The sequence below is a fragment of the Myiozetetes cayanensis genome, unplaced genomic scaffold, assembly GCF_022539395.1.
Source record: "Myiozetetes cayanensis isolate MyiCay16 unplaced genomic scaffold, myiCay2020 scf1, whole genome shotgun sequence".
NCBI classification, from domain to species: domain Eukaryota; kingdom Metazoa; phylum Chordata; class Aves; order Passeriformes; family Tyrannidae; genus Myiozetetes; species Myiozetetes cayanensis.
Window position 1 is genome coordinate 142,759,655 of NW_026086604.1, and position 15,151 is coordinate 142,774,805.

The 15,151-nt window shown below is 37.5% G+C and overlaps 1 protein-coding gene across 2 annotated transcripts in view; it reads left to right on the forward strand.

Moving 5' to 3' along the window:
* Positions 1 to 15,151, forward strand: part of LMBR1 (limb development membrane protein 1) — a 71,694-nt gene that overhangs the window by 33,970 nt on the left and 22,573 nt on the right. For both annotated transcript variants that reach the window (XM_050322664.1, XM_050322672.1), the window contains 4 exons: positions 9,843 to 9,969; positions 10,176 to 10,244; positions 12,992 to 13,056; positions 14,157 to 14,229. In XM_050322664.1, the coding sequence (XP_050178621.1) occupies positions 9,843 to 9,969; positions 10,176 to 10,244; positions 12,992 to 13,056; positions 14,157 to 14,229 (334 nt within the window). The remainder of the gene's footprint in view (positions 1 to 9,842; positions 9,970 to 10,175; positions 10,245 to 12,991; positions 13,057 to 14,156; positions 14,230 to 15,151) is intronic.

Sequence of the window (15,151 nt, forward strand, 5' to 3'; positions counted from 1 at the left end):
GGTTTTAGGATAACTTACGGAGTTCTGCGTGAGCAAAAATAGACATGTTAAATACTTCTACTACTTGTAAAGTGTGCAGATGGAACAGCTCCCAATGCTATGCATGAATATCTTCATTTATTGTTGATGTAAACTGAAGCACTGTGTTCTAAAAGCCTTTTTTTCCCCCTAAGACACTTCTTTTTAGGCAGAAATTAGTAGTTTTAAATTTTGTTTGGATGGAGCATTCTTAATGCCCTCTATAGACTCTTCTGTTTGTGGTAGATGACAGATGTGTGTCTAAAAAGCCTGAGATGTATTTCTTCTTTTTTTAAAATTTATTTTCATATAATATATATATTATATATATATATAATAAAATTAATGTAACTGTTTCATGTAAACTAGAAAAAATTGCCATTCTTTGGGAAGGAAGTATTCACACATGCAGGATCCCTGAAATGGCTGTAATTCAGGGGATCTGGAAGGCCCCTTTCTTACTCAGTGGAAAAAAGCAGGTGCCTCTAAGAATTTGACATGTCTGAGTTAAAAGCTTCAAGAGGCAATGTGAGCATCTTCCCATTTCAGTGTTTGAGTTTCTCTTATTAAATGGTAAGAAACATTAAATTGATCTGCTCTTTGGAGGATGTGATTTGTTTTATAAAACCGGCTGGTTTATGCATGAGCTTATTAAGATTTGAGTATTTGAGTATTTTTACATTAGTCTGTGTCTTCGTTTAAGTCTTCATTAACATCAAGCAGTGACAGTTCAGGGCAAGCAAAAACTTTCTCTCTATTGTAAGTCTATTTATGCATTTCTGTTAATTTATATAAAAATTTAAAAATACTTTACAGATTTAATATAATTGGAATTTTAATTCACAGAGAAGAAAATTTTCATATAGTTTTATATTGATAGCGGAAAGGTTTAATATAAGTGTCCTAATCATAGAAAGGCATGAAACACTTTTCTAATAGAGTTCCTTTTATTAAATGAGACTTTATTAGGCAAACACCACGTTTGATTCCCTTTCTAAAAGCAATGGGTTGTTACTAATACTAAAAACTATTAGAACTTTAAAAGTGACCTGTGTACTTCTACATGTCATTTGCTTTTGGTAACTGTCTTCAGGGTTTCTTTCTGCCAGAATTATAATCACAAGTTCCAAGTCTTTCTTTATACTTTTGCATTACTTATCTTAATCCTCTGCCAAGCTCCTAAGACGTTGGAAAACATGTATTTATCTTCCTATCCCACCAGTCCAGCAGGAAAGGCTCTTTCTGATCCAAAAGTAAATGATTAGAGGGAGACTCATAGTGTCAGAAATCCCACAGCTCCCATGTTGTTGTTGCAGGTGGCTTTGGAAAGTCTGGGAAACTTGGTAGGTGGAGGGAGTGGAGCATCCGAGAGCTCCATTAGTGAGGGCTGGGCTAGAGAATGGAACAGCAGAGCAAACTTACTGGGGGAAAGGGTAACGTTGGGACAGTCATCATTTTACATTTCATTTCTTATTTCCCTTCTCCCCCAAGAGGTTTGAGCTTGTGTGTCAGTAGATCTACATCTCTCCATTTTAGGACAGGCTGCGGCAGGGTAGTCGTGTACATCTGAAGGCTGTAATTATTTTATCCCAGCAATTTATTCCAGCGATTTTTTTGCTATTCTGTCCAACTTTTCCTCATTTTCAGAAATTTTTATGTATTCTGTTACAAAATTTGGAAGGAATAATATACTATATTCTGATATACTATTTCTATGTTAAATCTACAAGAATGATACCTAGATGTGGAAGAGCCAGGGTATGCTCTTTCCTTAAGTAATTTGAATCCATGTATTTGAAACAGTGCCTTAATTGCCAAGCAATAAATGAATCCCACATTATCATTCTCACTGGAGTCCCTGTTCTGTTGGATAATTAAAATAAGTCCTAGGGAAAAAAGTGAGGAAAAACCTGTTTTTTATGGTTTTTATCCTAGTCGCAAGGATGCAAGTCTGCAAGGAGTCCATCTTGGTTTTTATGTTATTTCACTGAGTTATTTCTGTGCAGTGGTGTCAACAGTGGTGTCCATATTTGATGGATATACTATATATATAAAAATTTATATTTTTATATTTATATATAACATTTAAAAATATTTATATTTATTTATATATATGTATATATATAAATATACTATATATATAAAGTATACTATAGCATTGGGGTTTGTTGCTCCTCTGGAACATTGAAGGAGAGCCTAAGTTTTCTTTGGCAGAGGAGTCGTTCCAGTGGGTGTAATGCATCGTGGATAGATTTTCTTTTCATCAGGCTACTAAATAAAGACATCTTTTTCTTGACCTCAGGTTGAGGTATCTTGGTCCTTCATTTCCAACTCTGCAGGCATAGTTCTAATACTTACTGGTAAATCTCTTTAGCCAGTACCCAAAAAATTAGTTATGGTTTTTTCCATTGATTTCCGTTTTAACTTTCTTTTTTTTTTTTCTCTCCCCAGTTCTTAGTTTCTCTTTGAAATTTCTGGATTTTTTTACTTTGATGGTGTTACTGTTAACTTGTATACAGTTAAATGATTTTAGCTGCCCCTCTTGCTCCATTGGCAGAATGGTAACCACTGTGAAACCATTTGAGAAAAGATACTAACACAAAAAATCAGCTGAAAGTTGCTGGGAATGTTTTATGACTGTTTTTTTTAGTGTTTGTATTGTGTGGAAAATAAACAAAAAGTTTAATATATAGTTACTGTGTCGTGATGAAAAGTGCTCATTTTAATCTTCAAATTCCCACAGGCTGGAAGGAATCTGTGAGGGAAGAGGTGGTGTGGGAGAAGACACAGTTGGTTCTGGTTATAGCCTGAAGTAGTTGGTTCTTTTATGGACAGGGAAATTTTTTCCTGATTACTTGAATCTGATGCCTGAATATATTATTTCTTGATTAAAATTTTCTTAGCTCACTCTGTGAGGGTTCTGAGTCATTAGCACCTACATTTTTTAAAAGAACTGAGTTCTCTTAAAACTCCTCCTTCTGGATTTGACTCAGTAATTTGTGTAGTCTCATAAGGTAATGACCCCATGATTAAATATCCGTATGCTGAATGTAGTAGTTTCATGTTACCCGATGCAAAATGGGTCTCCTTTGCTTATTAAAAAACTTATATCTGCACTGCCCTGAATAGGTTGGAACACAGATTGCTCCAAGCTTGGTGTCTAACCATAGAAATGGGTGGAATGCTTGTCACTCATCTCTTCACTAGTACCCAAAAATTGAGAAAGAGGGGGTGTCTCATGCTAAAATTGTAACTGGTGTTAATATGTAACGTCCCCAACCACATACCCGCTGTAATTCTCACTTTTCTAGTGCCTCCATTTTTCCTGCAGATGTTTGTGTGCGTGTTTGTTGCAGTCAGCCTTGCACTGAACAAATCTTGAGGTTACTAAGACTCCTTTCTGTCACGTGAGAACAATGGGCCTCATGTGTACTTTAAATGTGCCATGACTGCAGAAATGTTTCCCAGGCTTTCCCCATGGGTCAGGGCATGGTGTAAAAAGTGATGTTTACCTACCTTGCAAGAGGTCAAGATGTCCAAGCAGAACTATGTTCAAATATTCAGCACCATAGAAACCTAGTTAGTGCTCTCTGGTTTTGTGTGTAACATGTAATTTTTACTTCATTGATAATAGGGGTTTTGGTTTTTTCTGCACAATTTGCAACCAAATTAAAATGTAGAATTAACAAAAGCTATTCCAAGTCCCACATTGCCAATGTAGCTCCAAAAATGTCCATCTTATAGGAACAAGTTATAAGTTCACCAAAATCACAGTACCAGGTGATGTTCCAGCAAAGAAATGCTTTTTCTTGAGGTAAGGATGGGGCTGTAGCTCTTTGATTTTACCAGGAATATAACCTCTTGTAAAAAGAGAAAATAACAGTTTGAAAGTTGTTTTTTTATAATTTTTAATCATTCATTAGCGTTTAAGTGAAAGGACCCTTGGTAAATATCTGTACATTTGTGTTAAAATTCATATAGCATTAGAAAGTATTAAAAACTAGGCTTAAATTTCAGAAGAATATTTGTGTTTCTAATCACAACTGGCAGAGCAAAAATTGGCATAAAATGGCTCAATTGCTTTTGTTTATTTTGTTTCCCCCAAAAAGTAACTTGTGAATTTCTGGCACAGAGTTGTGTCACTGCTTGGAAGATAATGGTACCTTCCACAGTGAGTTTCTGGGAGTATGGTGCATGTTTTACCGTAGCCTTGCTAGAATGGCAGTTGTCAGAGATTTCCTTTTAAGCTTTCCAGAGTTTACCTGTGGCTCTTAATGGATAAAGGGCCAGTCAGGACATTTCTTGGCTGTGCACTGTCCTTGTAAGTCACTGTGGTCAGGAAAGATCCCTGTGCTAATTACTGGTTGTATGAGATGTCTGAAACTTTGTGGACAACCAACATCCACAGGAAGGTCTTCACTTGTTACCTGTGCCAGGTTAATGGCAAAGCAAGTTGTATATATACAAAATATTTACACTTATATATGTATTATATATTTATATATATTATATATACATTTATATAATTTAAAGTAGTCACAGAATTTCAAATGGAGAAGAAAAACCCCCAACACTTACTGTTTCCATTATCAAGAGATCTTTTTTTCCCTTATTGAAAAGTTGTGAGAAACTATCACTACACATGTTCTCTTCCAAAGGAAAACCAGTCTCTAAGTGTTATGTGTGAAACATGCACAGCAGGAAAAGTCTTAATGTGTTGTAAGTGGCATAATAGTCATCCCTCAACACAAATGTACTGGTGGGGGAGAGATGATTTCCTTAGTAATTATGCTTTCTGAGTATCTTGTATGACATCTGTTATCCCTTCAGGATTGTTGTTGCCATTTGTACTTCATTGGCCTTTTCAGCTGAAGAATTACCTTTTTTGGCTATGTACTGTTTTTTAATATCTTTTGGCTATTTGTCATCCAGGATGACTTTTATCATAATAGGAAAGAAACATGGTAAGTTTTTGATGACTCTTTCCAGAGTAGCAATTAAAAATTTATTGGAACACTTCTAGAAAAAGTAAAACCTTTCCTGCTAAAATTAGGTTTTTTTGGAAACGTGAACCCCTAGGCTTGGCACTCCAGGCAGCATAAGTAGCTCAGGGTTAAACTAAAAACTTCTGAATGTCTTGACAACTGAATTTTAAAGAATTAGAAGTCTGAAAGTCAGGTGTCTCTAGGGCTGTACGAACCACAAGATCTGTAGAATGTGTTTGTAGGACAGCTTTTATTTGTAGTCAGGCCTTGAGAGCTCCAAGTGCTTTTTCCACTCCACCCCTTCAGTGTATAGAGAAGATGACAGATATTACTGGGCTTTTGGCAAGTTCCAGTCTACTGGGATTGATGTGTTAAACATCTTTCCTTTAATAAAATACTTCACCTGGTTAAGTGCTCACATTAAAGAACTAGGAGGATTTTGAAAATGTGCTATGAAACTTTGAAGTTTAAAAGAAAAGGGGAGTGGGGAGGGGCATTGAGAGTATAATCTGTCAGTACTTCTTCCCAATTTCCTTGTTAACCAGTTTAATTACAATTTCTATTGGCTTATAGTAATTTGCTTACAAAACTTTTTGTTGACCATATTTATTTTTTTCCCCGTCTTCCGCAAGAGACCGATTTTATGTGTCAAGTTGGCCTGTATGATGCCAGACTTCTGCTTAGGGACAACAGGGAACCATACAGGGAATTGGCTTTCAGAGGTGGCTTTTGCCTTACGGATAATCTGAAACTCACCTGAGAAAATTGTGAGCTTAACTACTGGAAGTGTTTTGTTTTCCTGTTCAGCAGTTACCAAAGATGTTTTGTGCTTGCAGTGCATGTCTTTTTCATGGAAAAAGACACTGAAGTGGAGCTACTAAAACTAAAATCTCTCTGCAGAAAGAGAAGTGCCATCGCCCTTCAAATTGTGGAAGGTGTTCATGCTTCCCAAACAATGGCCCTAACTAAGTCCCTTCCAGGAGCAACATCACTCTCATTTTTGATGTACAGAGAAGTTTATGTATGAATTGACCAAAAATCACACTCTTTTAAGCGCTTCCACCTTTCTTTTTAGCTCACATTAGTGCTGTCCAGTTTCCTTTTGTTCTTTATGTTCCACTTCCAGTTCATCTCTTTCTCCTTAGTGCTTATTTCCTCTTCCTTGCCTATCCCTGGGGAGTAGGAGCAACACCTACATGTACAAAAGTGAGGAGGCTTTCTGAACCCCTTGTCTGTAGTAAAAAATTTGTTCATTTGGGGTTTTTTGGATATCTTCAGGGAGTGTCTGAAGAACTAACCATGGTTTATATTGCTTCTTCTAGTTCCTTTGAGGACTCCTGATTGCAGATTCGGATTTTCTAATCTTTAAATGGCAAATAATCTTCCTAATCCCAGGCTTTATTCTAGATGAGGTTTTTTGAAAGGAATAAATTTTTCTAGGTCTTTCTGCTTCCCTTATTTCTTTCTCACACAAATATAAGTTGAAGTCACAGCAATATTCTTAGTGTGTAGCAGTGAAAGTATGAAAACACACCACCTTAACGTATTTCAATTACTCATTTAATTTTAAAATTCAAGCTCAATTACGTTTTGTGTATTTTGTGAATTTCTTTTTGGTGTGCCAGGATGTTTGGTTTGTCCAAGAAATCTGGGTAATATAATGGGGCTGTGTGAGAGAAGTGAAGTGACTCAAAGAAGAAATGTTAAGCCAAAACCAAAATGTCAGGGAAGAGGTTTTTGCTCAGGAAAAAGTGACAATAAAACCCACTGAATTACAAGGTTTATTTGGATAGTTTGCTTTACTGAAATAAAATGCAATCTTGTTTGTATTTACCCGTGTCTTTCTCAAAGTCAGGAGTATAGATTTTTGCCCAGCTCTTAAATTATGATATTACTAATTACAGTGTTTGAGTTATGGATTTCTCACTGAAACAAATAAAACTACCCTCAGCAAAAATAAGAAGTAGTAAGGGTGTCTAAGGCTCATTTCTCACTACTTTTTAATGTGAGGGTGCCTGAGCACTGGCACAGGGTGTCCAGGGAGGTTTCTGAGTCTCCAGGCTTGGAGGTGCTCAAATACACCTGGACACGGTCCTGGGCAACCAGCACTGGGAGGCCCTGGTTAAGCAGGGGATGGACCAGGGGACCTTCCGAGGTCCTTGCCAACCTCAGCCATTCTGTGATTCTCCAGAGGTTTTCTCCATGTGTGTGTGCACAGGGGGAAAATTCTGTACCTTTCATTCCTTAAAAATTGCAGCTATTTGGCAGGTACACAAATGTATGTAAGTATGAACTAATGTGCCTGGAACATTAATGTTTTCATGGGGCACAGTCTTATGGGTGCCTAATTGAGATTAAATATTTACCTATATGTCTTTCAGTGTCTTAAATTTTTTTTTTTTTTTTTTTTTTTTTTAAATCCTGGCCTGTTACCAGATATTCATTAGTGTCTATGATAGAATATTTCTATCTAGTCACTTCACTGAAGTTCCTAAAAATAATATTATTTTACTATTTTAAAATGATCATCAGTGTGTGAATCCTAGAGTGTGTGTGCTGTAATATAAACAATGTCCTGCTTAGGAGTGAGCTGTCAGTGCTACTTTTCAATACACACAAAAGACTGCAGTATTGTTGGTGTATCACACATGTGGAGATGGGCTAGTGAGAGGAAAAGGAGATTGATCCAATTTTCCAGGAGTCAAAGACTGATCAAACTAGCATGGAAACAAAAAAATGGGAAAGGCTCACTGGGCAGCTAACTGGCTTTCTCTAGGGTTTATACCATTGCTACTTGTGGTCAAAAGTGATGGTTAACTCTGGGTACTTGCTGTGGTCATTCCTTTTTTTTGAAAGTGAGCGTTACTTGTATCTTACCTGTCTTTAGAGAACATCTGCAGTATGAAAAGGTGTTATTTACATTGACTGTCTCCATCATGGTGTATTTCTTCTTTATCTGTTTTGACAACCCAAGGGAGGAGGATTTGGTGTTCAGGTCACTATATAAAATGAAATATTTTCCAGGTTTATCCAGAAGAATCTGCTGCTGTGACAGTTGAAGTCAGAGAGGCTGAGATTTGTGCATGTGTCTCATAGTAGGGAAGAAAGGAATCCAGTTTCTGTGGCTGAGGCCTTTATGAACCCAGACAATAGCTTTATCTTTATTTTCTTGGAAAGCTTGAAGTAGATCTCTGTGCATTTATCCCTGAAAGTTTTGGATTTTCTTTAGTCCTTTATCTTCTGCTGTGAAGTAAAGGCTCTCTATCAGTGTTCAGTACTTAGGCTGTAATCTGTTTGTTTCCTGGTAATTTATTGCTCAAGTTGAAAACTTTAAACATGTATTTTCCTTTGATGCTCACCTTCGAAATAATTCATGGAAAACTGAAAGCTGTTTTTTGAATACTACAAAAATAACATTTTTACAACTTTTAACAACCTCAAAGCTCCTGACATACAAAATACATTTTAGTAGTAAAGCTGTATCCTATCCTATGCTACTTTAATTTGAAATTTAGTAGTTTGAGGTTGTTTATGGATTTGGACTTCATTTGTCCACTTTATCCTTAAGGGGAGTTTTGTGAAGGTCTCTTTTTGTCTGTTTTCCTTTGTGCCCCCTTAGCTATTCTGCAGAGGACTGGTGGAGGAGAGGAAATGGTGTGCTAGAAGTGATCAGTGCTCACGGTCAGGATGCCTGAGGTCCTTGTTCGTGCTTGGTTGTTGTGATTTATGTAAGGAGCATAATTTTCAGGGTAAATGCCACATAAGATTACCCTGTTAGTTAAGCAGTGAGGGAAGAGATGACAAAAATAGATAAACAGCAAAATAAACCAAATTTTCTACTTTTAACTACCACATAACCTTTGCAGTGAAATATCCCCAAGTTGGGGTGAACCTGTGTGAGAAATGAGAGTTGGGTTTGCTTGTGGAGCAGTATACTGGCAAAGAAAAAGAAAAGTAAAATTGTTGCTTGAACATCAATCTGATGGTACCTTCATAGCCAGGATGCCTGAAGAAAGTGTCCCAATTACTCTATTGCTCAAAATTAATTAAATTAATGATAAAAACACCAGCAAAAAGTAGGTATGATTTTGTGTGTTGGTATATTCATATTTGCAAATCTAAGACTCAACTGTTAGGGGGTTGTCACATGTTTAGACTCGAGCAAATGCTGTGGTCTGTCACCTTGCAGAGGAGTGATTTGTGAGTGTTTCACGGGGCACACGGGGGTGATGGGAATGATGGGAACGGTGGCTGCAGCAGGAGCCAGGAGCCAGCAGTACTCCGGCCGTGCGCTGGAGGGCTCTGAAGACTGAGTGGTGCCGCTGCAGCTGCAGAACGTATTTTAAGGAAATTGGTGCATTGTACCTGCGCAGGGTTTAATGCTTGCCGGGCCATTTGGCTATTTGCCATAATTGGCTTTCCATTCCCTTGATTGGAATCATAGATAAAAATTTGCTAATCCACTTTCTTTGCTGAAAGTATTAGGAAAGTAATCCATCTTTTAAAAATGCTCGAGCAAAATCATATGGTATAAAGAGTACTTTATGGAATAATGAGATTAATGAGAACTGTAAGGCATATGCAATTTAAAACGTTTTTCTATGGGTTTAAGGGGGAAAATGCAATCTGGACACTATAAAACCATAAGTACTTCCTTTTTTTATGCACTGCCTTTTAAATGTGCATTACATGTTATGCTTTTGTCTACATGATAAAATGTGAGTATATATTTAGGAAGAAGGATCTGCTATTTATTTGTAACTTTCTTATTATTGAAAAATATCTGATTCAAACTTCTTGACTCTGTTCTCTCCTTCCTCTCCCCTCTTCTGCCCACAGGGCATCAGAGCACGCATTTTGGAAACCCTTGTAATGCTCATCCTTCTTGCACTGCTTATCCTTGGAATTGTATGGGTGGCTTCAGCACTCATAGACAATGATGCTGCCAGTATGGAGTCTTTATATGGTATGGAATGCAGAAGAACTGTCACACTAATTCAATTTTAATTGCAGAAATGGATGTTTAGATAAATATATTTTTAGTGAATGCTATGTGAGTATTGCACAGTTTGTGAGGAATCTCCATTCAGTCAGCACCATTTCTCTGTTAAATTCTGTGACATAAGGAGCTTGTATAATAAGCTAAGGCTGTGCTTAATGTTTTCTTTACAGACCTCTGGGAATTCTACCTCCCATATTTATATTCCTGTATATCACTGATGGGATGCTTGTTACTTCTGTGTAAGTATTTTCCTGATTATTCCAAAAGATGAATGATTTTATGGTGGTTTTTTTGTGTATGTGTGTTGGGGGATTTTTTACGTTGTTTTTTTTTTGTTCTTAGTAAGTTTAAATTCAGATGTAAATTTGTTTGGTTCTGAAGTTTAAACAAATGGTACCTTACATTTCTGAGTTTTGAGCAACTTCAGAACTCACCCAAAACAATTTTAACTTATAACTTGTTAAAGTAGGTAGGTGAAAAATTGGAACTCCATTCTGCAAAGAAAAGCACAACTTTTAAATGAAATGTCTGCAGGAGGTTGGTGGTATGGTGAGAAAATTATTTTGGAACAGTTTGTCCTATATTCAGTAAACTACCCTTCTTTTGTAATTGAAAATGTTGCTGTGTAGACAGGAGTTGAAAGATGATGCAGTCAGGTTTCATAACCACAGAGCTGGTATCTGGCCAGTCTGCAGGTCAGTTATGCAATTGCATTTAAAACAAATGCAGTAAAAAACCCAACTTTGTATCAATTGGTCCTAGCCAGAGTTGAGTCATCCATATTTAGGGGAATAAGAAACATTATGGAAGGCTCCAAATCCCACTTGTAGTCTCAACCTCATCGCTGAATGCTTTCTAGAAAACTGGGGACAGAACATCTCCCTTTCTAGGCTATCATGGTTTCAACCCTTCTCCAAGCTTGGTAAGTTCAGAGCTAACACAGAGCTGTCACTATGGAGAAAGGGTGGGGAATGATAATTTGAAATGTCCCTAATACTAAACAGATCTGTCCATGAAAGAGACCTCGGTGAATCTCCCTCCTGTGTGTGCAGATTCCCAAATCCACTTTGGAGGAAGCTGGGAGAGGTAAAACACTGTGGTTCTTGATGTCTGATGCAGGCTGTTCCAGACTGTGATTCACAAGAGGTGCCGAACACTTTAATGGGAAGTTGGTTTACATAACTTGTGCATCTGCTCTGCAGTTTTGTTTCAGCAGAGCTGAAAACACAGCCTGTGTTCTGGAGCTGTTGTAAACCAGTTCACCAAAATCATTGTGATTAAATGCCAATTTTTGGAAGAGTTACGTCTACCTTCTTCTGCCAGCAAATCACTGAGGTCATTTAGGGCCCTCCAAGCTGTTACATCTGTGTAGCTGAAAGGGCAGCATAACAGCAGTGGGTCAGCAGCTGGAGTAGAGCTTCTAGAGATCTTCAGCTGGTTTAGTTACTGCAGCAGTGCTTGAGTAAAGCCTATTGCAGTGGTGATCTGGATCATCACTTCCTTTCTCTTTTCTCCTTTTCCTGCAGGCTCCTTCTGCAGTAAAGGAAGACTGGCTGAAGTTAGATTTTTGAATACTCCTATATTTTTCCTGTTATACATAGTAGTTACAGTGAAACACTAGTTAATAAAAAATGAAAGAGCCCCTGGTGGTCTAGAGGTAAAGGCGCCGCGCTATCACCGCGGAGACCCGGGTTCGATTCCCGGTCAGGGCAACTCTTGGGCAGGTGGAGCTCGTTAGCCCCTAAAGGCAACCCACCTACGTCCTGAGGACCTCGCTGCCACCGTCCAAGCTCGCTTGGCCCCGGCAGATGAACCTTAGGATTAAAGGGTGGGCTCAGTTCCGCGCACACTGTGTCTCACCAAAAAAATCCAATGCGCAGGCTGGAAGGTGGAAAGACCTTCCCCGGATCTTCGCTCGCGAAGACTGGCCATTATTATTTTTTTTTTTTTTAATTATTATTTTTTTTTTATTATTATTATTATTATTATTTTTTTATTTTTTTATTTTTTATTTATTTTTTTATTTTTTTATTTTTTTTTTTTTTTTAGTTAATAAAAATAAATGTAATCCTCACTATAAAATCTTACATGCTTCTTTTTTTTTTAGGAACACTTTTATTATAATGGAAACTATAAATGTATAACCTCCTCTGGGCTGTTACAAATTCCTTCATCTCCTACAGGTTTTCAGAATTTGAAAGCTGTTCTCCCTAAACTGTTACTTTTTAATAATAATTTTCTATTAGCACAGTTGAGCCTTCCTCCCCAGAAAAGCATATATGCAGCATTACTGGAAACTATCACAGGCTAGGATCAGAAAGGACCCGTTGTTATTTCTTAGAAAATAGCTTAAAATCTGGCAGCTGAGCCTATTACGAGCTGAAGTTGCAGGATGACTTTCAGAGCAAAGCGGCTTTGGGATCTCTTGACCTTGCAGCTACACCTGTGCTAATAGTTGCAACGTGCCTGAGATGTTCTCCAGTGCTGTGGCCAGCCAGTGTCATTCCATCCAGGATGCTGCAGTTGGCAGAAGGTGTATGTGTATGTATTGCCTCATGACAATGGTTCCTGGGCAAATCATGGCAGGGATAGTTCTAGCAAAATGCTGGTGTATGCAATCCAGTCTTAAAGCCCAGGAATATATCCTGGCACTGCTGAATTTACTAGTGTAGGCATATCCTCTGGTGCCACATGCATTGAATAAAGAATTAGTTGAGCAAGTTTTAAGATACCTGATACTATGATGTTCCTTGCTGATAAAAGAAAACAATCACAGTTAAGCTCTTGGAGGGGAGAGATGCTCGTCTTGTTCAAAAGTCATGTGATTGCAGTGTGCTTGAAACTTCACCTTTGGAGCATGAAGCTTTTGCAGTTCTCTTCAAAACCAAAAAACGCTTATGTGTGGAATAGCACAGTGAGCATCCAAATGAAAAACTGGTCTTTGACTTACAAGTGACTGTTTTGCATACTCTCTCTTGCCCCGCAGTGTGCACGCCAGTGGGACTCTCGCGGATGTTTACAGTAATGGGTCAGTTGCTGGTGAAGCCGACAGTAAGTGCCACATAATTCTGTCTTCCTGTGCAACCTGTGGGAAGATGGAATGGCCTTTGGGTTCTTCCTTTTAGAATGCTTGCACTTCTGCAGAGCTCTGACTTCAGGTCATCAGAGTTTCTGTAGCCACAACTTGTGTACTCATTTAAAATTTTTCATATAGCACAAAAGCCTGTTGTTTTTTTTTTTTTCCACAGAAAGTCTTTCTTATAATAATACAAACTTCCTCTGATTTTTCAATTTATATCAATACTATTAGTATTATTCGTTGCCAGTATTCCCTACTATGTTTTACAAATACCTGAAAAGTGTGGGCTTGTTCTGAGTTCAGGAGCAAAGGATCCAAGAGCAAACAAAGGCTGTATAACTGGAAGGGTACCTGGGTGTACACTTAGACGGGTGAAATGTGGGTAGTTGGCATCTGTAAGACCTTGTTATGCACAGATACTCTTCTGTTCACGTACTGAGGACTGTGAGGGATGGAAGAAGTTTGTACCACGTACAAGTGCTCTAGTGATTGCCTGTTGCATTTCCTAGTTCATAGTTACTAAAATTTGGGTGCACTTAGGTCTTGCATTCCTTTTCATTGGTCAATTCTATCCTGGAAATACAAAGAAAATGTGTACTGTTTTGCTATCCATGAATTTTAATCTCAAAGCACCTGATAGTAAGGTAGACAGACCTAATTTATTTGGTTTTGGCTTCCAGTAGCAATTTATATTTGCCTGAAATACTAGCTTATGTGAAAAGTTAACTGTTAAATATCCTTTTTCAAAATCTGCAGTTACTTTTGTTTAAATTAAGTGTGAGTGTTTAAATTGATATGATTTGAAGGTAGGTCAGACGTACTGTTCCATCTCTTTAGACTGAAACTGAACATAAATAAAAACTTAACAGGAAGTTTACTTGCATTAAAGAAACAGATCTGTAGCAGAATGGAATAATCTCTCTGTGAAGTTCTCATTTGTGTCAGTATTGTGAAGTGTAGACTCTATATTTAAAATATAGGTTACTGGAGCAAAGTGAACCTGATTATATTAGTGCAATCAGGAAAAAAATTGCCTCTGATACTCAGTTCATGTTTCTGTTTCCAAATACAGATCCTGGAAGACCTAGATGAGCAGATGTATATCATCACTTTAGAGGAAGAAGCAATTCAGAGGAAGCTTAATGGTATGTGTGGTATGGCTGCTGTGATTCTGCTCCAGATACAGCATTTAGGGTAGAGTGGTTCTGCTCAGGAGCATTGGTCTCACTGTTTTCTCTCAAAACTCAGAATTTCAACATCTGAGCACGTAGAAAGCGTTGTATGTGCATGTTTCATTGCTCACTGGGTTGTTCAAGATTGGACCTTACATGTGTGGTTTGCTTTGGGTTTGGTTTTAACGTGTTCATCAGCTCTAATGTGTGAATGTTCTGAGTAAGCGATTGAGCAGTGACCAGACTCACAACTGTTACTGCAAAATATCTCGGCTTGGTAAATGACTCAATTTTAGCCTTGTCTGAAGAACTACTAGCTTATGTAAGCAAGAGATTCGACTTCCTACAGTGTGCTTTTTGTTTTAAATTTGGAGGGTTTTTTGTGTTTCAGTTCATTGTTATTCAGAATCTAAGGCACTAATCCATTAAAAATCAGCAGTTCTTTATATTCTAGGAGCTATTTGATTAATTTAATACTTTGAATAATTATATTAACAAATAATTAAAATGAATAATTATAAAAAAGTTTTAGTCTTCTTGTATTTGAATACTACAATCTTGTGTTTCTTGATAAGGTGTTTCTGTTTGGAAGTATTTAAAAAACAGTATGAAACTTTGGCTTCTAAGAGAAAGTATTGCAGCATGGCAGGTACCAATTATGGAGAATGTGTTGGTTCTATAAACCTGAAAATCACATACAAATCTTCTGACTTGCTTTTAACTGCATGGATAAGCCATCCATCCACAGTTGTTTCAGGCTGGAAAACCGAAGAATATTCATGTCATGACAAAGCCATTGTTGTGCTGTCTTATGACTTATTTTAGTCTTAGTTTTCTTAATTTCCTCCTTTTTCTCTCCCACTGTTCTTTATTCTGTCATATATCTCAATCCTTC